Source organism: Harpegnathos saltator, unplaced genomic scaffold (assembly GCF_003227715.2).
Source record: "Harpegnathos saltator strain DR-91 unplaced genomic scaffold, Hsal_v8.6 scaffold384, whole genome shotgun sequence".
Lineage (NCBI taxonomy): Eukaryota > Metazoa > Arthropoda > Insecta > Hymenoptera > Formicidae > Harpegnathos > Harpegnathos saltator.
Window position 1 is genome coordinate 1,401,767 of NW_020230188.1, and position 19,352 is coordinate 1,421,118.

Here is a 19,352-nt window from a genome sequence, read left to right on the forward strand (position 1 = left end):
TCTGTTGTGCGTCTCGTGCGGTAAATTTGGACAGCAAAACTGCGTGAGAAATCAAATCAAGCGACGACTCTGAATTACGAGGTTGCATAATACACGTAAATGCTCTCGCAAAACATATCTCGCAAAACACGTTTGATACTCTTGAAACACGCAAACGCGTGTTATCAAATATGTTTATATCAAATATATTATTCAAATATATTTTATATTTTATATCTTTTTTATATTTTTTATCTTATGCTCGTACTTATAAATATATTCGTAAACATGCTTGTACATAAATATATATATATATATATATATGCAAATATATATATATATATATTTATCTAAGATATAATTAATATATATTTTTAAGTCAGAGAGAGAGAGCGGATATATAATGCGATGGTGTCTTCTAAATTCTGAGTTAAATAGACCGTGTTTTCCTCTCTCTCTCTCTCTCTTTTTCTCTCTCTTCCTCTCTCTCTCTCTCTCTCTCTCTCTCTCTCTCTCTCTCTCTCTCCTTCTAAATGCAGTTTTACCAGTACACGAAAATTAATCCAAAAATTCAAAGACAATTTTTAGGATTTGGACTCCACGAAGGTCAGTCGTCGGTCGATTCCTGCGATTATGGGACTCATCTTCGTCACGTATTTTATTAGCAGCTCTATATCGAGCGATCCGACTTGATGATTGCGACTGCTATTTTTGAAAAGGATATATTTATCTCCGCCATTGGCCAAATAAGACGGCACTACCAGTCGGTACCACACATTGTCCACCACATCCCCGAATACCGGGTATTCGCAAGCCTGGCACCTGTCGATACATTCGAGAGAATTAAAGTAGTCAGTAACTCTCGACAAAGTTGCCGTTTCCAACTTGAAGCGGATACAATTTGCGCTCCAGTTTTATCGCGTAACGAATCAAGTGGAGCGGCAGGAGCTGGATGAGAGAAGAAATTCCAAAGTTCAAAAGCTCTCACCTGATTTTCACGTCTTCCACGCTTCGCCCTTCACCGTCCATCTTGTAAGTGATTTTCAAGCCGGACCAGATTAGACCATTTCCTCCCGCTGCCAGGATCTGCAGGGCGATGTAAAATTGAATTCGCCGCTCGATTCTCTTCAGCTTCAATCTCCGTCGCGACCCCGAACGGCGGCCACCGTTAATGCACGTTTACGTTCACGCGTCGTTCTACAAGGCGCCGCTGCTTTGGCGCTCACGCTCTTTTCACGACGTTGCGTTACCCCGCAGCTCGCCGCGAGTGGGAACGAGAAAATCCGGTTCGTGTCACGTCGAAATTAATTACAGCCGAATCTATCGGTCTCGTCGCGGAAAGAGAGAAAAGGAGGAAGGGAGCATCACGCAGGAGATCACGATACGACGAGGCATCCAAACTCACCTTCTTGATAGTTTCTCCGGTCAACTCGAGAGTATCCCACGTGTTCTCGAAAGGATAGACCGTCATCAGATCACCGAAGGTGATATCAGACGGCTCGATACCGCTGCGAATTCCACCTGCATTCGAGCAGGACACCGCTGCGTACGTCCAATATCTTTCGTCGTCGATAGCTTCCACGTACTGAAATCAACGTCGCCCTTGAGTCGAGTCTCTCCATTTCGAAGAAGAGCATCGCCAAGGTATCGCGAGGCGATCCGTCGTACGTACCGCATCGACCATCGCGTCCGCTATGAAATTCCCCAGGTTGCATTCCTCGCGGTAACACTGATTATTCAGCTCAACCCTCGTGCTGCCGACTTTCCTCGAAGCCTCCGCGTCCACCACCTCCTTCCACGGCTGCAGCGCTTCCAAAATGTCCGGATCTGGGTGCAATTATTTCGAGTGTCGCGTCAGGTGTGTCACGTGTTACACGATAATTGCCTCGGTAACGGCGATACAAGTCGGGCTTCTCGGCATACCGAAAGCTCTCACCTTGCTCGACGGAATAGTCCAAGAGGATCGGGTTGCCCTCCCAGTCGGCGACCTCACCTAGCTCATCGAACCACACCGTTAGATTGCCCAAGTACCTTCAGTCGGAAGCGGATCAGACAGAAACGCATGAATCATCAATGCTCGCTCAATCGCATTTGTATCGAATAAGTCCGCAACGGACGGACCGGGCGCGGGCGGCTCGAAATAAAATTGCCCGACATTGCTGAGCGGTCGTATATCAAGAACTAATCACTCGAAAGCCGACCTCGTGACTCCAGATAGCGGAATTGACCTTCGCGAGCGATGAAAGATACTCTTGACATGATTTTCGTATCTCTGAATAGAGCGTACTTTGTATAAGCAGCTGCTTGAACAATGAGGACCGTTCTCTCCGTCTCTTTCTGCGTCACGACCACGGGGTACTCGTCCGCCGGTCTGTCAATAAAAGGCGGTGTACCTGCGACACAACAGTCAGAGACGCTGAAAATTATCGCGTCAACGAAGACGCCGCGCTCGGCAACAAATAACGTTACGACGGCGGTATTGTATATGTATTCGCAGATGCGCGACACGGTTCGCACGAAATGACGAATACGTCGTCGCGTCGTCGGTACGTATTTGCGCGCGAGCGTGATTTGCTAAGTACGATCGACTTGAAAGAACGCCTCTTCTCGAAACCTGTGTAGAGAAACGTGTGCGAATGACCACCGACGATCACGTCGATCAGAGGACACCTCGCGGCCATGACTCTGTCCACGTCCAGTCCGCAGTGGCTCAAAACTATGATAATGTCTATGCCTTTCTCTTTCAGCCGCTGCGCTTCGGCGTTCACCGTCTCCACCTCGTCCAGGAACTTGAGTTTCTCCGTGCTGGCGATCATCTGGGCGAGCAGAATGCACATCGATAAGATTGCCGCCCCCTCGATCGTGTCTCGCGAGAGAGAGAGAGAGAGAGAGAGAGAGGGAGAGAGAGAGAGAGAGAGAGAGAGAGAGACAGAAACCGGATGGTTTATAAATCGGCGAGATACGATCGGATAAATTAAATCTGGCAGAACGCGCCGCTCGCTACGTTGTCAGGGAATACGATCGATCGCGGTTACACTCACGTTCGTAGTCGACAGGATGACGCCGATGATGCCGATCTTCTTGCCGTTACGTACGATGATTGTGCTATTCTCGAACAAATTCTAAAGAAAGAGAAATCCATTTTTATCCCGGCATAAATGCTTACAGACGGAAATTACGGACCTGCATGCTCGGCTCCTCGCTCGCGTCAATGTTCGTTACTACAATCGGCGCTTTGACATGCTGAAGGAAAGGAACGACACCTTTGATCTTATGATCGAACTCGTGATTCCCGAGAGTCTGAGAAAGAAAACGTCCTACATTTGTCACACGCAACATCGATACCTAAAGCTATTAGCGTTCAGTCGTATCTTTATTATACTACAATTGTCGTATCTTGATAATCAGCATTCTGCTCAACGTACGGAAAAGTGACGAGTGTTATTGAATTGAAATAAACGCCACAAAATGACGTGCACGACATTATTATATATTGAGAGCGTTAAGTAATTAGAGGAATAAATCGCTCGATCCGCTTCTATCAAGCATAACGCTCGTCGACAGGTCTCACGCGACCTTCAGAATAACAATACACATAAATATATATACAACGGACTATTTTAAGTCTCAAATACGCGGGATATCGCGCGAACGTTCTTTCTTGTTCCCCAAGTCGACTAGAGCGAGCGAATGATTCTTTACTTGTTGAGTATCGCCCACGTGCTTACGTGAATTTTATTTACTTTTGTTTTAACTTTGTGTACTTGATTGTGTGTGATACTTTGCGCTTGTGGTCATCGCGCTGTGTTTACGGCTACATCGGACAGCGTTTCTTCTCTATTTCTTATTACGAAGACGAATCCGACGAAACTACATCTACTATATGAATAGTTGGCTAGTTGAAATTCCGGGAGATGCAGATAAGAGGATCCGATGTGGGCTAAATAAGACTGGGTCAAAGGTAAATTCACGACCTCCTCTATCTAATATTGGTCCGTCGAAAAGCTCGACTTGGTTTTTCTTCTTTAACCAAGAAATTGAACTTGTTACGCAATCGTTTAGCAGTCGATCAATTTGTTGTCATTTTGGCAGCATTGATACTTCTCTATTATACCAGGTATGTAAATATGAAACCGGAATTTTTCTATAAAAAATACACGTTTATTGTACGAAAATGATAAAAAATATTTTATTCGAAGTATCGCCCGTATCGCTAGCTATACATTTTTCCCACCTGTCTGACAATTTGTGGGTGCCACGGCAAAAAAACTGTTGCTCTTTTGAGGCAAACCAGTCATCGAGCCATTTTCGTACATTTTCGTAAGAAGTGAAGCGCTGCTCAGCAAGTGCGTGTCCGATCGATGCAAATAAGTAGTAGTAGTCGGACGGAGCAAAGTCTGGTGAGTAAGCCGCATGCGAAAGTATTTCCCAACTAAACGCCTCAATCGTTTCCTTCACCAGTTTTGCTGTGTGTGATGGTGCATTATCATGAAGCAAAATCATCTTATGTTGCCCTTTTTGATATTCTGGTCGTTTTTCACGCAAAGCTTGATTCAAATCGATCGTTTGTTGTCGGTAGCGTTCAGTATTAACGGTTTCGCCAAGTTTTAGCAGCTCATAATAGCAACACACCCTTCTGATCCCACCAAACACAAAGCATTGTCTTCCGTCCATAGCGATTTGGCCTTGCAATCGATGTCGATGGTTCGCCTGGAGTCACCCATGATCTTTTACGCTTAGGATTCTCAAAATACATCCACTTTTCATCGCCAGTCACAATTCGATCGAAGAAATGACTTTGTACCTGGCGAGCAGCATTTCGCAAGTGGTTTTTCGGTTTTCCTGCTGTCTTTCATTCAGTTCATGATGTGGAACCCATTTTCCCATCTTCTGGATCTTTCCCATGGCTCTCAAACGTATGGAGACGGCTTCTCGTTTCTCACATTTAATTGATCCGCGAGTTGTTGTTGCGTTTGAGCGTCATCCTCATCCAACAATGCTTGCAATTCGCTGTCTTCAAACTTTTTCGGTGGTCTTCCACGTTGTTCGTTTCTCACGTCAAAATCGCCACGTTTGAATTTTTTAAACCACTCAAAGCTCAAAGCTCACCGTGAGCTTCGACAAGCATTCGATGCGACTCTGCAGCAGAAGTTTTCTTCAAATGGTAACAGAAAATCAATGCTGTCCGCGAATCGTAGCTTCCAGGCACAAAATTCGACATGTTCAACGCTATTACAAACTGTGCTGTTGTATGAAACTTGTATTGTTGTGAGTTGAAAATCTTTGTCAGATGTCAACAAATGGAAATGGCGCCAATGACATGGTTTGACGGTAACTACATTGACAACTAGGGCCATCTATGGGCAAATTCCGGCTTCATATTTACAGACCTGGTAAGAGGCAGCCGGTAAAAAAAAGAATACAAAAAATCGAAACGAACTTTTCGGCAGTCCCGATACTTTGTGTATCTCGAAAGGACCCGCGATGGGCTGACTCTTCCACTCGGGAAGAACGAGCGAGTCAAACCACGTCCGTCCGCTCGCGAGAATTAAAGCTCGCCCGTCTCGCTTCGTCTCGATCGTGGCGGCATTTATATTCAATTACCATGGCGTCGTGCGGCAGCTTGTTCATGAACAAAGCAGTGACGTTCCAACGGTGAATATTGTACCAGAGGGTGCCCTGAAAGTTATCGCCGGCGTTGAGGAAAATCGGGTTCGGCCGTTCGTTCATGAGCCGATTGACCGCCGTGTAGATCCTCGCGATTCCTCCCACGCAGTCCTGCTGCCTCTCCTCCTTGCAGGTTCCAGAGGTCGGACCTGTCTGCTCGAACCTTCGACAGTTTTTCTCCCCTCAAGAGTCACGCTTCGACGCTCTAACGAGCAGCGCGATCGCAAAAGTCAAACAAAGGGCGAAGGAAAGGAGGCCAAGGCCGCGATTATTGCGTAATCCCGCCTCCATCCTTGACTTCGCGAGTTTCACGAGACAGCGGCAACGATCAAGTCGCGGCCGCTTATCACGGACGAATCGGTTCGCTCACCTCGCGTGAAAATCATTCCAGTGGATCACGGATAGCTCGAACAGGTCGGTCCTGTCGGAATGAAAGACACCACGCCCGGTGAATCCCCAGCAGGCCTGGCACAGCAACAGCAACAACGGCAGCAGCGACATGTTGCACCTGTCGGGAAAGATACTATTATGTTTTGCGCGGTCTCGGCTCGCCGCCAGCTCCAGGCTGCCGCGTGTACGCGCGATAAGAAACAACGAGATAAAATATCGAGATAAGCAAGAGACGTATCGGGATAAATAAAGGGAAGTATCGAGCAGCGCGCGAAGGTATTCCTCGCATCCCTCCGCTGAGTAATTAAGAGCTCGGCGACGAGACCGCTCGCGCCGCGCGCGTCTCGAAGAGCGAGACGCGGCTGAGAAACACCAGCTTCACCTGCGCGACGTTACGTTACACGAGCGCGTACAATTCTTCGTCGATGCGGAAAGCACTAATTGCGGCCACGCGCTGTCGCATTTCTCGAGCGTCCATTAGTTAGACGACTAAGGTAGATGTTGCCGGCGATTGCGCAACGCGAAAATAAGATAGCAAATCAGCACTCGGCGACGCCGAGATCAAGCGATCTCGGTCGTTGTCGATGCGCACGAATTTGGCTCGCGATAAGCTCATCCAGAGATGCGCATCAATCACGATTCTTGTTCGACGGCGCCGCTAATTATCGAGCGGCCCGCTCGATTCCGCGCGCTGACCAGCGATCGCCACATCGATAACCCAATTAATCAAAGCCCGGTTAATCAACCGGTGTTCGCAGTGGAAGATAATTTATTGCGAACTTATATACCGTATTATTAGTCGCATCGTGCGACATGTTTTCGAGCACGTAGGTATTCGCAGCTCGCACGAAGGAGAACTTCCGTTCCGCAACGGAGGATGACTCGACTTTGATCCTCACCTCTAACGAGACGATGCATATCGATCGTCGCTCTCTTTATTACAATCCTACATTATCTCGCGATCTCGATATTATTTATTTCAGTGTGCTGTCGCAAGAAAGAAACTCTTTGCAAGCTTCTCGCGCCGATGATTCAGCCGAGCGACAAAGACAAGCTCGCTCGGTGACCGATCGCTGCGCGACGAGCATAAAGGAAAAGAAGAAAAACAGGACGCAGGCGTAAATCCTGCGACTGCGACGATCGGTCCTTCTTGCACCTTTACTCCCACTAATTATAACGCCCGCGGATACGCGTGACGCGCGAGCGAGGCAGGTGTCACAGGTGCGCCGGATGGTCGCCAGACCAGACAATTCGAGCGAAAAATCCGCGGAGTCGACGCGAAGGAGACCGGCTCGCACGGTTAATTAACTCCGTGTTTCACGAGACGCGCGTGGCGTGTAACGCGTGGCGGGAGAGCGGGTGCAAATGATCCTCCGATAGTCGCGTCATCGCCGCGGCCTCGGCGCTGATTCTCGCCGAAGCAAGAGACGAAGTCCACGGCGGCGAAGTTACCGGAAGTAATATCACGCGAGGACCCGCGACGAAATGTAAATCCGAGCGATTTGCGATAAGCCTCGCAGAAGCCCGTTTCTCCGTCTTCAGCGTCGCCGTCGACTTAGCTCGGAGACGAGCTAAGTGAGCACTCGGTCGAATATTCGCGCGAAACTGTGCTCTAGGTAGTGAACACGGTGGTTCTCCTCCCGTGAGAGAATTAGCCTCTGCCTCGTCACGGGAGATTTCGGAGTCTCGCATTTTTGCGTCTAGGCGAACGGAACGGCGCGGCGCTTCTCTCGGTTGTATCTCTGCCTGTCGCTCGAAATCGGCGACGTAGTGCGTATTACCTGCGGAGGTCTCAGATGCGAGGCGAACTATTGCGAACGATGAAGTCGACGAAGTCAAGATCCGTCTTCGATTCGAGTACGCGAAACACGGCTCTGGAAAAAAACTAACTAATCGCACAGCAGTTAACGCATAGATAACGTAACGATACTGTCGAGGACAGAACGTTTTAGTAAATGGACTATGCTGTTATTTGCATGCTACGTCAAAACGTACAGTTAGTCGCGCCGTGTCAACGGTGGCTCATTGCTTCTCAATAATGCACGACGTCTGTCGTCGAAACGCACTGTCGATTTTTGGATTTTCCGAAAGCGCGGTCGTTTGCGTTGCAACTGCGCCGACTCCGCAATGCATCCTGCGATTCTTGTATACACGCTTGTCGATTAGAATCCGGATTGAAAATGGAAATTTAATGGCTGGAATTCTCGGTATCTCTGACACACGCCTGTCTTCTCTCGTCGTCTGGGCGTCTCGATTTGAATAACTTTGTTACGAAGCGACTCCGCGCCTCGCAAAAGGCAAATCGAAACACGATTCGCAATTTCGCACGGGGAAACCAGTTCCCTCGCCTTGCACCGCGATACCGGTCGTAATCCATAAGAGACAACATGTAAATCGGTAGAATTAGCAACGGAGGAGAAAAAAGATCTTATCACGCGTCGACGCGTGAAACACGCAACTGACGACGAACGATGCCAATAACGGCCAAGCGTTCCGACAAATCCACATGTCTCCATATTTCTGTGATTAATCGTCGGTGCTTCGTCTCTTATAATTATCCATACAGATGTATTCATAGTCCAAGGCGAAAAAATACTCGTTCACAGCGGCGGCGCCCGAGGAGTCGCGATTTTCCTCGTGGAGGAAAAATCCCGACGAGGATAAATCCTTAATAACGTGGGAGCGATTAACACGTGATTGCGCTGTCTCACTTCGCCGATCGCGACGGTTTAATTCCCGACGACGCGTCGAAAGTTAAACCGTCACACAAGTCGCGGGACAAGAATAAACAAGAATAAAGAAGCTACCGAATGGCCGGCACTTTCCGGCACGTTTATGACAAAATCATAATTTCGCCGGCGAAGGTGAAAGGCGATCGAGATACTTCGGTGTGAGATCTTCATTTGGTAGGAAGGGCGGACGACAGCGCCGGGACACACAGATGTTTGAGCAGCCGAGCGACTGTCTAGCTAAAAATGTCAAAACTGACACGACCGAGTGGTCGGACTCGAACCCTCAGTCGCTCAGGACGACCCGAAATCTGCCGGTCTTTTGGCTTCGGACAGTTGTCGGGGTGTGCCTTTTCACACCTACGTGCGCCTTTAGGCGCCGCGATCGGGTCTTCTCTTCTGAAAACGCCGTCGAAGATACAATACCGACTCTCATCCGGGCCAGCGGGTGGCCCGTCGGGCCCAAAGCCCATTACTCATTGTCGGTGCGGTGATATTGCTGAACACGCGACGAGCCGGAAATAATGCATTGAATCTAAACAGTGTCGGGCCTGATGGGAATCGTCAAACAAACACGGCGCTTATTGAACATTTCCCCAACAATTCGAGTGTTATCTAATCTCAGATAGCCGCAGGTTTCGATCAACATCGCGTGTGACTATACGTGTCAGAAAATAGATTTCACCGGATAAGAGTGGATGAGAAATGCTTAACAATAGCCACTACTCTAATACCAACTAATCGCTATCTGCCGCTTGAGAAATTCGAGACACGCAATTAAGCGAAAACAAAAATAAGAAAACAGACGTCGGTGTAATTAACCTGAGATTTAAGATCGACGCAACGCACGTAGGCAGAAATGATAACGATATTATTTCGAGTCAACGCCCGTGACGATTAGATTCGAGAAGCGTCTCAGTGACGTCTGTTAGCGTTTCTCAAAGACCTCTTTAAGACATCCAAGAATCCTTAGTATACTCTTTAGAATAATAAAACTCGCTAATGCATATCGCTCGCGTGCAAGGCTTGTTTACTCCGTTCCGAAGCGAGTCGAGCGAGCAGCCTATCGAAAGTGGCTACTTGATATGAATAAACTACTTGGTATCAATAAGCAACCGCTTACATTATCCAGCGACGATCGATCAGATTGCCGAGTTAACGATTCGCATGTGCGTTATGAGAGATATAATCAGTGGAGATAGAAATGATAATTCTCAGCAATTAGCATCGCTGTATCTGAAGAACAAATCTTACTTGGTTGCTTTTCAGACGATGTTTAATTAAAAACTGCCTTCACGAACGAATGATAGTGTATCGCCGCGCTCGAGAAATAATAATCCCAAGGCGACTCGTCATTCCGCTTACGCCATCGTCCGTTTTGACAATAGAAGTTACCCGAGCAACGGAACGGCCGCGCGAATATCGTCGCTTGACGAGCGAGCCTCTGCCATGAAAAGAGAGGCAGCAGTCTGTTCCTCCTGAGCGCCTCCGCCGAGGACTTTCGATTGCTTCATCAGGCGCGTTATCATCGCGGGCCAGAACGTAGCGATGAGCGCGTGATGGATATTTACGATAAGCAATTCCAAATAAGCCGCAGCATCTAATGCTGCATTAATTAAATTCGGCTCCCCCATTACACTCGGATTCTCTCTCCGCTCTTCCCCTCGCTCCTCCTCGCCGCGCTCTCGCCCGACCAGTCTCGCTCAGAAAATGCTCAAATCGCGCGGATGAGGCTCGACAACTTAAGCATTCCCGGCGAGGCGTGCTGCTCCAGAGCTGCGGAAATCCCAACAGAGAGGAAAAAGGAATCCGGTGGGGTCTGCTCGTCGGCACCCGTCGACGTCTATCATATTCAGTCGACGCCGGTCGCTCGACAAAATCGGCTCGCGCCTGTTGCTCGCAGATAAATTGCAACTCGCTCCAAAGCATTGCCATTGCCAGCTTCGCCTCCGACCGTTGTCATTGCTGCCGCCGCCGCCGCCGCCGCCGCTGTCACGATAACACGGAAGAGCAATTAGTACGCGTGTGTTCCGTAATTATGCCAGTAGTTATCAGCACCCTTCGCAGTCGAGTGATGATAGTCGAGTTGACTCGGTGCGTCGCTTCTTTCTCTTCCTTCGTTTCGCGCCGCTCCGAGAGAGAGAGAGAGAGAGAGAGAGAGGATTAGGACAAATTTCCGCCGGGCGTCAGTCGAACGAAGCTTCTTCTTCCGTAGGGACAAGAAGAAACGCTTCCGAGCATCCGCGACGTTCCATAACGCGGTATCAAACGGAAATTAGGGGGAGACAGAAAAGAATGAAGAGGAAGATAGCGAGGTATTCGCGTGGTGAACGCGAACACGAGAAATCACCGGAATTCGACGACGGCCGGAAACGAAATTTATCGTTATCGACGGCGGAGCGTGTAAAGCGGGGAAACGCAATATTTCAAGTTTCGTGAAACCCACGCGTGAAAGTCACAAACCTCACGTTGTAACGCTCCACACGTGCACGGAATGTCACTCGCGGGTGCGGAGCAGTTTGCATATTTGCTTTACGCAAATCGCTGTACGAGGTGTGCGTGTGTGTGTGTGTGTGCGTGCGTGCGTGCGTGCGTGCGTGCGTGCGTGCGTGCGTGCGTGCGTGCGTGCGTGCGTGTTACTCAATCTTTGGCACCGAGTCGCCGGCATTTATAGCGCATATCGTGGGTATCGAAGGAGGTGTTGCATCTGCCGTGTAATGAGAAAGCTATCTCGCGACGCTTCTTGCGAAATCTAGGAACCCGGAAGTCCCCGCCGACGGCGACTCGTCCGGGCGGTCGGAAGGGCGCGGAAGGACGCCTCAATGCCGAAGCAGCGTCGCCGTTCCGTTCCGCCCGCGAATTAGTCGGGCACGCAGCCAAGCATCTGGTCGGATTGATAAGTTGCTCAAAGCGCGATCTTGGAGCGCGATTTTACGAGCGTATCTTGGCGAGCCCGCGCGCGCGTTTCGCAACGAGGCGTAGTAGCCGCAGTGGATTTAGATCCTCGTGCTTTATGAATGTTACGCGTCGAATAGGCACGCGCAAGCAGAAATGTATTCTTGATAACGCGCTCCGATCCGCGCTCAAACAACGCGCAGAAACGGCAAAGCTCACGACTGTGGACGCCGCATGCGAGTATCACGCACACACGTATACCACGCGATAAGTGAAGGCATATCAGGTGAAACGTATCCTTACGTGTCCTTGCAGACGTCGAATCATCCAGTGCAACAAGTAGCTCGTTAATCTTGGAGAAAATGAGATAGTTTGAGTCGCCGCGTGTAGACAAAACGGTGTCTTATCAGCGCGACAAACAGAGATAAGAAATAAGGGGTGCTCATAAGAAGAAAATACACCTGCGTTGTAACGTGAGTAACGGACAAACATGTCGATGGGATACAAGTGCCACGTTGTCGCGCTACTGCTCTTCGTCAGCGGGATCCTCGCGAGTCCCCTTCTGAAGAAGGACGATGACTTCACCATTAGGATCGTTCACACGAACGACATGCACGCGAGGTAAATTTGCTCTCTCTCTCTCTCTCTCTCTCTCTCTCTCTCTCTCTCTCTCTCTCTCTCTCTCTCTCTCTCTCTCTCTCTCTCTCTCTCACCGCAAGAAGAACACGATGAGGATGGCCGAGATGTATCTTTCGTCAGATCGTGCAGATTATCCCGGGGAACATTCCCCGCTTCTTTTCGACGTCGTAAATTATACATTTTCAGATTCGAGGAAACGTCGAAACTGTCGACCGCGTGTACGCCGGAGAACTCCAAAGCGGGAAAGTGTTACGGGGGTTTCGCCAGGATCGCGACTTTGGTCCGTCAAGCGAGGGCGCAAGGGCCGACGCTCTTCTTGAATGCCGGCGACACTTATCAAGGGACCGTTTGGTATAACGTGTACAAATGGGTGGCACCGGCGGTGTTTCTGAATCTCCTGAAGCCGGACGCCATCGTAAGTATCGATTAGAATCAGTTTACACGAAAAACATTCGCAAGACAGACGAAGAGGGAAAGATTTGCCAGACTCTGCGAGTCACCGACGATTTTAGATTTAATTCGATGAAACGTTCAAGCGGGAGAGTCTAGAAGGCTGGCGCTTGAATCGATGAATTGAGAAAGTGAAGTGAATACAAATAACTCGAGTAAAATAAATAAAATTTAATAAAAATTTAATATTATAATAAAAAATTTAATAAATAAAGGTCTGTCAAAGCGTGCGGCAACTTTGATGCAAAGTCCGCGTGTCGTCTCCGTCTCACCCAATTAAATTTCGATTTAACAAATCCAGAGTTTGGGTAACCACGAGTTCGATGACGGTGTCGAGGGGCTGATACCGTTCCTAAATAACGTGACGTTTCCCGTCGTGACGTCGAATCTCAACCTCACCCTGCAGCCGAATCTGCGTAATACGAAACTTGAAAACAGCACGGTCCTCGTGGTGGGCGACCGAAAGATCGGTGTCATCGGTTACCTGACGCCCGAGACGAAGATCCTGTCGACCACCGAGCAGGTGATCTTCAAGGACGAGGTTGAATCCATCCGGGAGGAGGCTGAAAAGCTCAAGGGTCAGGGTGTCGACATTCTTATCGCTCTGGGTCACTCCGGCTACGAGACCGATAAGAAGATCGCCAAGGAGGTCGAAGACATCGACCTGGTAATCGGCGGTCATACAAACACCTTCTTGTACAAGGGTACGCCGCCGGACTCGGAAGTACCGGAGGGTTACTACCCTACGGCGATAATACAGAAGAGCGGCAGGAAAGTCTACGTCGTTCAGGCGTACGCCTACACCAAATACCTGGGTAACTTCTCCGTGAGCTTCAACGCCAGCGGAGAGGTGACTAACATCGAGGGTAACCCGATCCTGGTGGACTCCAGTGTGGAACAGGTAGGTTTTGGAAGCCGTGTGAAAAAATTGGTTGAGTGCAAAATTACCCGTTGATAGAATAGTGTATATAAAAAAATATATAGATAATTAAAATTTAGAGATAGTAATTACGAGTAAAAGTACCAAATTGTTGATACATTTGCATGTTCAAAAAGCGTATTGTGCAACATATATTCTCTGTGATTCTTATCGCAGGCAGAAGACGTCCAGGCGAAGATAAAAGAGATGAGGAAGCCCATCGACGATTTGACGACCAAGGAAGTCGGAAAAACGCGAGTGCTCCTCGACGGAGACAGTAAGAATTGCAGACGAAAGGAATGCAATTTGGGAAATCTGATCTGCGACGCTTTAATTGACTATGTAAGATCTCCAATCAATTCGAATTGATCGAATCTTATCGTTAATATTCGCGGAATATTCTCAATTCAAGGCTGACTGCTCATTTTTGTTTCGTCTTCTCCGTTCACAGTACGCCAGCCTGTACTTGGCCAAGGATGGATGGACGGATGCTGCCATCGCGGTCCAGAACAGCGGCAGCATCAGAACGTCCATCACCAGAGCGAGAGAAAATACGGTAATTAAAATGCATGTTTCTTGCCTTTTCTTCGACACGTTGATTCCCGCGAATTGTCCCAAAAATTAATGAAAGTTCGAGCAACCGAAGTAGACATATACTTTCCCTGATGCGTATATTTGCCGGAGCCAGCTTTCTTGACTTTCTATCGACTACGATATTTTATCTTACACGCAGTTATTCACACTTTATGCATACATTAATGAGATGCAGTGAAATCAATGACCCCAATGGCAATCAGCGTGCTAAGAATAGTCTCTCCAAACACATCAAGCATGGGCTGTCACGTCACGTTACAGGTCACTCGAGGTGACATCATAGGTGTTTTGCCCTTCGGCAATGTGATTCAGCTGATTTCCATGACAGGAGAACAGATACTTTCGATGCTCGAATGGAGTGTCTATAATTTGAATAATCGGACGTCCACCGGCAACTTATTTGGCGCTTTTCTGCAATACGGAGGACTGCAGGTAATCTATATAATTATCTTCGACTACAAGATTAATCTCCGTTATCATGCGTGAATTTTAATCTATTGACAAACAATAGCTACTGTACCCGAAGCTGTACAGTATGTCTGCTGAAGCTGTACGAGCTGTATGTCTCATCGAAGATGCGCTTGCGTTTTCTGCAGGTGGAGTATGACGAAACTCGACCGCAGAACTCTAGAGTGGTTTCCGTTCAAGTTCAATGCGCCAATTGCTCAATACCGAGGTACAGCGAGCTCCAGAGAAATGCTACCTACAAGGTCCTCGTGAATGACTTCATAGCGAAGGGCGGGGATGGCTTCCATATGCTCGAGGGCCTCAAGGCAACCTCCCTCGGTACGTTCATGTATTCTAATGCGCGTCGCCTGACATTTGCCTTGCAAGTGCACTTAGCTTCGCGACAATCTACCAGATGATGAAAACAATGTTTATCATGACACTGCCGAATTTTCACAGGCGTCACTACGGCGGACGTATTGGAATGGTACTTCAAGAAACACAGCCCGGTTCACACAGGCGTGGAGTGGCGAATTTCATATACATGTGATAAGACGGATAAGTGTCTTAAAGAGATGACAGTTGAAACTCAAGAAAATCAAGAGATTGAAGAAAATCACGAAAATCACAGAAATCACGGAACGGCTTATCAAGTGACTGATATGATGGTTCTTTTGCCAATTCTTTTACAGTTGTTGATAATATAACAGAGATAAAACGTTATCAACTGCAACTCGAAGAGGGCACATAATTGAGTGCATTATACAGTTAAAGATTATCTATAAACAATAATATTTCCTATATTAACGATTCGACTACCTCAATTTTATCTGCGAATTAACATAGTTCTATATACTTTCTTGCGCATCGTGTATACGACGACGCATGAAAGGGTGGATACGCGCAGTGGATTATACAGGATACAGGAAAAGCAGGACGTGTAAATTTAACACACAATATTGCCCAAGACAACCTTATAATCTGTCAAATAATATATTATATATCTATATCAACATAATAATGTCATAATATAATGTTATCTCTAAATATTTTTAATATATTTCGTAAAAATATTTTATCAAACTCTCTTTCTCTATTTTGTGTATTTAAGGTTCCTGTTTTCTCATCGTGGTCATCTTGAATAATACAATATTACGAAAAACAAGAAAATAATAGTAAAATTTTTAAAAGGTGAAAAGATTCAAGACGTTCATAAAGTTACACTTGCGATCAATTAATAAGCAGCTTACATAAAATATCCCTGATAAATTTTATTTATTGCAATATAACAAATTAGTAAAAAGGCGGGCTACGCCTCACATTAGTTTTACTGTAACATCAATTATTAGAGTAAAAGATAAAGTTCGAGTTATAAATTTATTCAATCGATCGTAAGTGTCACCCAATTAAAATGACCACGGTAAGAAACCAGGACTTCGGAGCTTCTTGTTAAAAATAACAAATAAATAAATAAAACATTAATTTCAAACTCGAATTCACTGACACTCTTTATAGATATCGGTGCGTTAATAAACTTAAATTCTTTACGTATCGATATGCTAATTAATTAAAACTCTTTACAAATATCAATACGCTTATCATTAGCAAGACGATAACAAAACAACAAATTTTACCGATCAAAGAATATTATTGTAAAGGAACATGCGTTTACTTGTCCTAATTCTGTGGTAAGATGAATGTATTACCGTGTAAGGCGAACACTCGTTTTAAAGTTTCCACTACATTACCCATCTCCTGGCAAGCAATCGGCACACGATCATACATCACTCGTATCATCGTTAACAAATCTTCAATGATATAAGGCTTACCCAGGACATCGGCCTTCCTTGCCATATCAATATACGTGTCCAGTTTTTTTAATGCGTTTCGTATCACATTCTTGTCGCTCGCTGGTATAGCTAAAGTCTGTAAAACAAAATATTTATTTATCATCGAAATACGGCTGTTTGATTGTATCAATCACTCGTAGCAACTTACTTCAAATGATTTGAAGTCAGAAAGCACGGGCCAATTTTCTTGGCAAGGTATACATTTACAGGTAAAGTGATAATGTTTAAGTAGCATATTTTGTCTTACAATTTTTGATTCCATAGCAAAGTGAGATCCATAATTATCTAGAAGCTGTAATAAAATAATTAGATGTTAATCATCATAAAAAAGTAAGTTTTACTGTAATAAGTGATCTCGACAATTTAGTACCTGCTCGCCCTTTCGAATCGGATACAAAGTATACAAAACAGTATGCTGAGATCTTGAAACCCTGAAGACATTTGGATTGCAACTGTGATTAAATAGACTACAAAAAGGCAAAATAGCATTACCACGTTCTTCAGCGCATAAATATTGCTCTTCATAGATCTGAAAATAATTATGAATAATTGTAAAAAAACATCAAATTAACACGGTTAATAAATCTATAAAAACATGAAAATAAATAAACTATATACAATAAAATAGTACATATCAAAATATTTAGCAGATGACATACCGTATGAGCATTAGTCGAGATTATTAGTTGATGTCTCAGAATGAGACCACCTAGGAAAGTAGCATTGTCATTGTTTGCCAAAGTTTTGAAATTGCCTGGTAATTTAGTACCAAAAATTTTCGTATACTGTGCTAAAAGATATAAAACAAAACAAGTATCTACAAATCTCCCAAAAAGATCAAAAAATGATCTTTCCTCACTATTCGTCATCAAACCATACAAACTGATATATTTTTCACTATGAAACTTTCCATCCGGTGAAAAACCCATAGTTCTTGGATCTGAAACAGTACTATCATATATATTCTGCTATTATACAATGATGAAAGGGATGGATCTTAAATACCATCAGATCCATCAGCTCTTTCCAACATAGTTCTTAACCCTTGTATATCGCCAGCTTCTTTTATAGCACACATAAGAATTCTCAAACTAAAAAGGTCAAGAGAGAGAAATTTTTCAGCAACCATAACAGAAAAGATAGCACATTCCACATCATGATATTTCTCCCATTCAATATCCCTGCACTGTTCTGAGCAATACATGGCATAAGTGCAGTATTTGCAGGGTATAGTAGCCAAACATACTCTTAAGCAATTTGAACAGTGTGACATTAGGTTATTCCGTAACAACGTAGAGTAAGGTTTTTCTATAACGATTATTTCACCTGCATCAATATTACGAGTAGCAACAACATGTCTGCCATTGTGTTCATCATATTTTAAAGTTATAGCATCTGATGCACAAAGAATTTCATTACTATAGGACTTGATAACAGGAAGAGGAAGTTCTTTTCCTATTTTCCTTTCTGATTTTGTAGAATTATACTGATCATTTTTCTGCTCAATTTTCTGGCATAATCCATTTAGCTTAGTTTGTAATTTTAACTTGTTGGCATTTGATGTAATTTTATTTATCCAATACTCTGTTTCTTTGATTATATTTTTCACATTTGAATTACCCAACGCGACTGAACATTGCATTTTACGTATATACAGTTTTGCCCTCTGATCATCAGGATAATCTAAGGCCAATGCTCTATCAATATCCTTAACACATTCAGAATAGAAACCTAATTCAAATAAAACAGCAGATCTATTGGCATAAGCAAGAGTAAGCTGCTTGGAGGGATAAGGTGCTAGGGATATACTTTCTGTATATAACTGCTGTGCTTTATAACATAATGAGCTCTTAGAAGTACAAGCAACAAAAATAGCATTTCCTTGTTCTCGCAGTTTTTCAGATTTTTCTGCATTTTTTAGATTATTATCTGGAATAGGAATCAAATTGTACTCCCCCAATATGTTGAGAACAAACATTACACGGTCTTGATCAGTTTTAAGTTTCTGAAAGTTATTCATAACATCAAACCATTTTTCTGACTCTGTAAGTGTATCTCCTACTTTCTTTATAAAGTCCATTTTTCCCTTTTAAAATATATTGCCAATACTCATAAGTAGATCTAGAAATTGAAAAAGAAACGTTTTTTGGTAGGAATAAATGTAAATTATACAGCGTAACACACTGTAGAATGTTAGAATTTATAAATTTATATCGTTCAACATATCCTAAATAGATAGATTAAAATTTAATATTTAATGAAATATCTACATACACAACACAAGTATCTTATCTTATCTATCTATTTCTAAGGAATCCCTACTACATTGTAAACATAAAATATATAACTTACAAATTACAAATTTCCACACTGATGTCAATACTCGTAAACGTATCTGGACAAACGCGTGATACACGATGTTTAATTATTCTAGACTGATCACATCGTTAAAATCAAACAAATACGCATCTCCATTCAAATGCGTTATAATTGTTGCAATATTTTCTTTTTCACTTAATTAGATTTCTATTTTCCAGAATGGAAAACTCACCATGTTGAATCATTAATAAGACATTTGATTATTTCATTTGCTTCACTAATTTTTAAATATTTATAAAAGATTTGTTCGGGATATTCTTAGACGGTTTAGCAGAAAGAAGTCTGAAGCCGCTATTCATAGTCGGATCATATACTTAAGATCGTCTTAAATTTATCTTTAGATGCTGTACAAATTATTTCATTGGCTACGGGGTATCTGAAGGTGAACTTAAGACGGTCTTAAATATAAAACCT

General features: G+C 44.9%; 3 protein-coding genes across 9 annotated transcripts; 1 reads left to right on the forward strand and 2 right to left on the reverse strand.

Annotated features, from left to right (window-relative positions):
- Positions 1 to 353: 353 nt before the first annotated feature.
- LOC105185745 (apyrase) lies at positions 354 to 7,928 on the reverse strand. 3 transcript variants are annotated; one of them, XM_025300851.1, is made up of 12 exons: positions 7,818 to 7,928; positions 6,017 to 6,154; positions 5,584 to 5,809; positions 3,163 to 3,279; positions 3,021 to 3,101; positions 2,594 to 2,795; positions 2,267 to 2,372; positions 1,916 to 2,010; positions 1,652 to 1,806; positions 1,385 to 1,564; positions 968 to 1,065; positions 354 to 801 (listed from the first exon to the last, which is right to left on the reverse strand). In XM_025300851.1, the coding sequence occupies exons 2-12, from the start codon at positions 6,145 to 6,147 to the stop codon at positions 564 to 566; spliced, it is 1,629 nt and encodes a 542-aa protein (XP_025156636.1). In that variant the 5' UTR covers positions 6,148 to 6,154; positions 7,818 to 7,928; the 3' UTR covers positions 354 to 563. The 3 variants fall into 3 exon arrangements, with proteins under 3 accessions (XP_025156636.1, XP_025156635.1, XP_025156637.1); XM_025300850.1 differs by lacking the exon at positions 7,818 to 7,928 and adding an exon at positions 6,450 to 6,509; XM_025300852.1 differs by lacking the exon at positions 7,818 to 7,928 and having other exon boundaries at positions 5,584 to 5,799; positions 6,017 to 6,082.
- LOC105185743 (protein 5NUC) lies at positions 3,704 to 16,260 on the forward strand. 5 transcript variants are annotated; one of them, XM_011145463.3, is made up of 9 exons: positions 3,704 to 3,940; positions 11,976 to 12,281; positions 12,486 to 12,714; positions 13,051 to 13,650; positions 13,846 to 14,010; positions 14,120 to 14,224; positions 14,524 to 14,694; positions 14,859 to 15,048; positions 15,169 to 16,260. In XM_011145463.3, exons 2-9 carry the CDS (start codon positions 12,151 to 12,153, stop codon positions 15,414 to 15,416), a joined length of 1,839 nt encoding a protein of 612 aa, XP_011143765.1. In that variant the 5' UTR covers positions 3,704 to 3,940; positions 11,976 to 12,150; the 3' UTR covers positions 15,417 to 16,260. The 5 variants fall into 5 exon arrangements, with proteins under 5 accessions (XP_011143765.1, XP_011143768.1, XP_011143767.1 ...); XM_011145466.3 differs by lacking the exon at positions 3,704 to 3,940 and adding an exon at positions 10,609 to 10,809; XM_011145465.3 differs by lacking the exon at positions 3,704 to 3,940 and adding an exon at positions 10,609 to 10,782.
- On the reverse strand, positions 15,669 to 19,295 carry LOC109503577 (SET and MYND domain-containing protein 4). The gene is made up of 6 exons (XM_011145487.3): positions 18,912 to 19,295; positions 17,565 to 18,680; positions 17,219 to 17,499; positions 16,930 to 17,088; positions 16,708 to 16,851; positions 15,669 to 16,635 (listed from the first exon to the last, which is right to left on the reverse strand). Exons 2-6 carry the CDS (start codon positions 18,637 to 18,639, stop codon positions 16,387 to 16,389), a joined length of 1,908 nt encoding a protein of 635 aa, XP_011143789.1. The 5' UTR covers positions 18,640 to 18,680; positions 18,912 to 19,295; the 3' UTR covers positions 15,669 to 16,386.
- Positions 19,296 to 19,352: the final 57 nt, after the last annotated feature.

What these genes read in the sequence shown, in the direction of transcription:
- LOC105185745 (XM_025300850.1), bottom strand. Translation starts at nt 6,499, where the DNA reads ATGCGACAGCGCGTGGCCGCAATTAGTGCTTTCCGCATCGACGAAGAA. An exon ending in TTCCGCATCGACGAAGAATT is followed by an intron (nt 6,155 to 6,449) that starts GTACGCGCTCGT and finishes CTTTCCCGACAG; the next exon opens with GTGCAACATGTCGCTGCTGC. An exon ending in TCATCCTGTCGACTACGAAC is followed by an intron (nt 2,796 to 3,020) that starts GTGAGTGTAACC and finishes CTGCTCGCCCAG; the next exon opens with ATGATCGCCAGCACGGAGAA.
- LOC105185743 (XM_011145463.3), top strand. Translation starts at nt 12,151, where the DNA reads ATGTCGATGGGATACAAGTGCCACGTTGTCGCGCTACTGCTCTTCGTC. An exon ending in TCCTGAAGCCGGACGCCATC is followed by an intron (nt 12,715 to 13,050) that starts GTAAGTATCGAT and finishes TAACAAATCCAG; the next exon opens with AGTTTGGGTAACCACGAGTT. An exon ending in CCTCAAGGCAACCTCCCTCG is followed by an intron (nt 15,049 to 15,168) that starts GTACGTTCATGT and finishes GAATTTTCACAG; the next exon opens with GCGTCACTACGGCGGACGTA.
- LOC109503577 (XM_011145487.3), bottom strand. Translation starts at nt 18,639, where the DNA reads ATGGACTTTATAAAGAAAGTAGGAGATACACTTACAGAGTCAGAAAAA. An exon ending in AAGAGCTGATGGATCTGATG is followed by an intron (nt 17,500 to 17,564) that starts GTATTTAAGATC and finishes GTACTGTTTCAG; the next exon opens with ATCCAAGAACTATGGGTTTT. An exon ending in CTGACTTCAAATCATTTGAA is followed by an intron (nt 16,636 to 16,707) that starts GTAAGTTGCTAC and finishes TTTGTTTTACAG; the next exon opens with ACTTTAGCTATACCAGCGAG.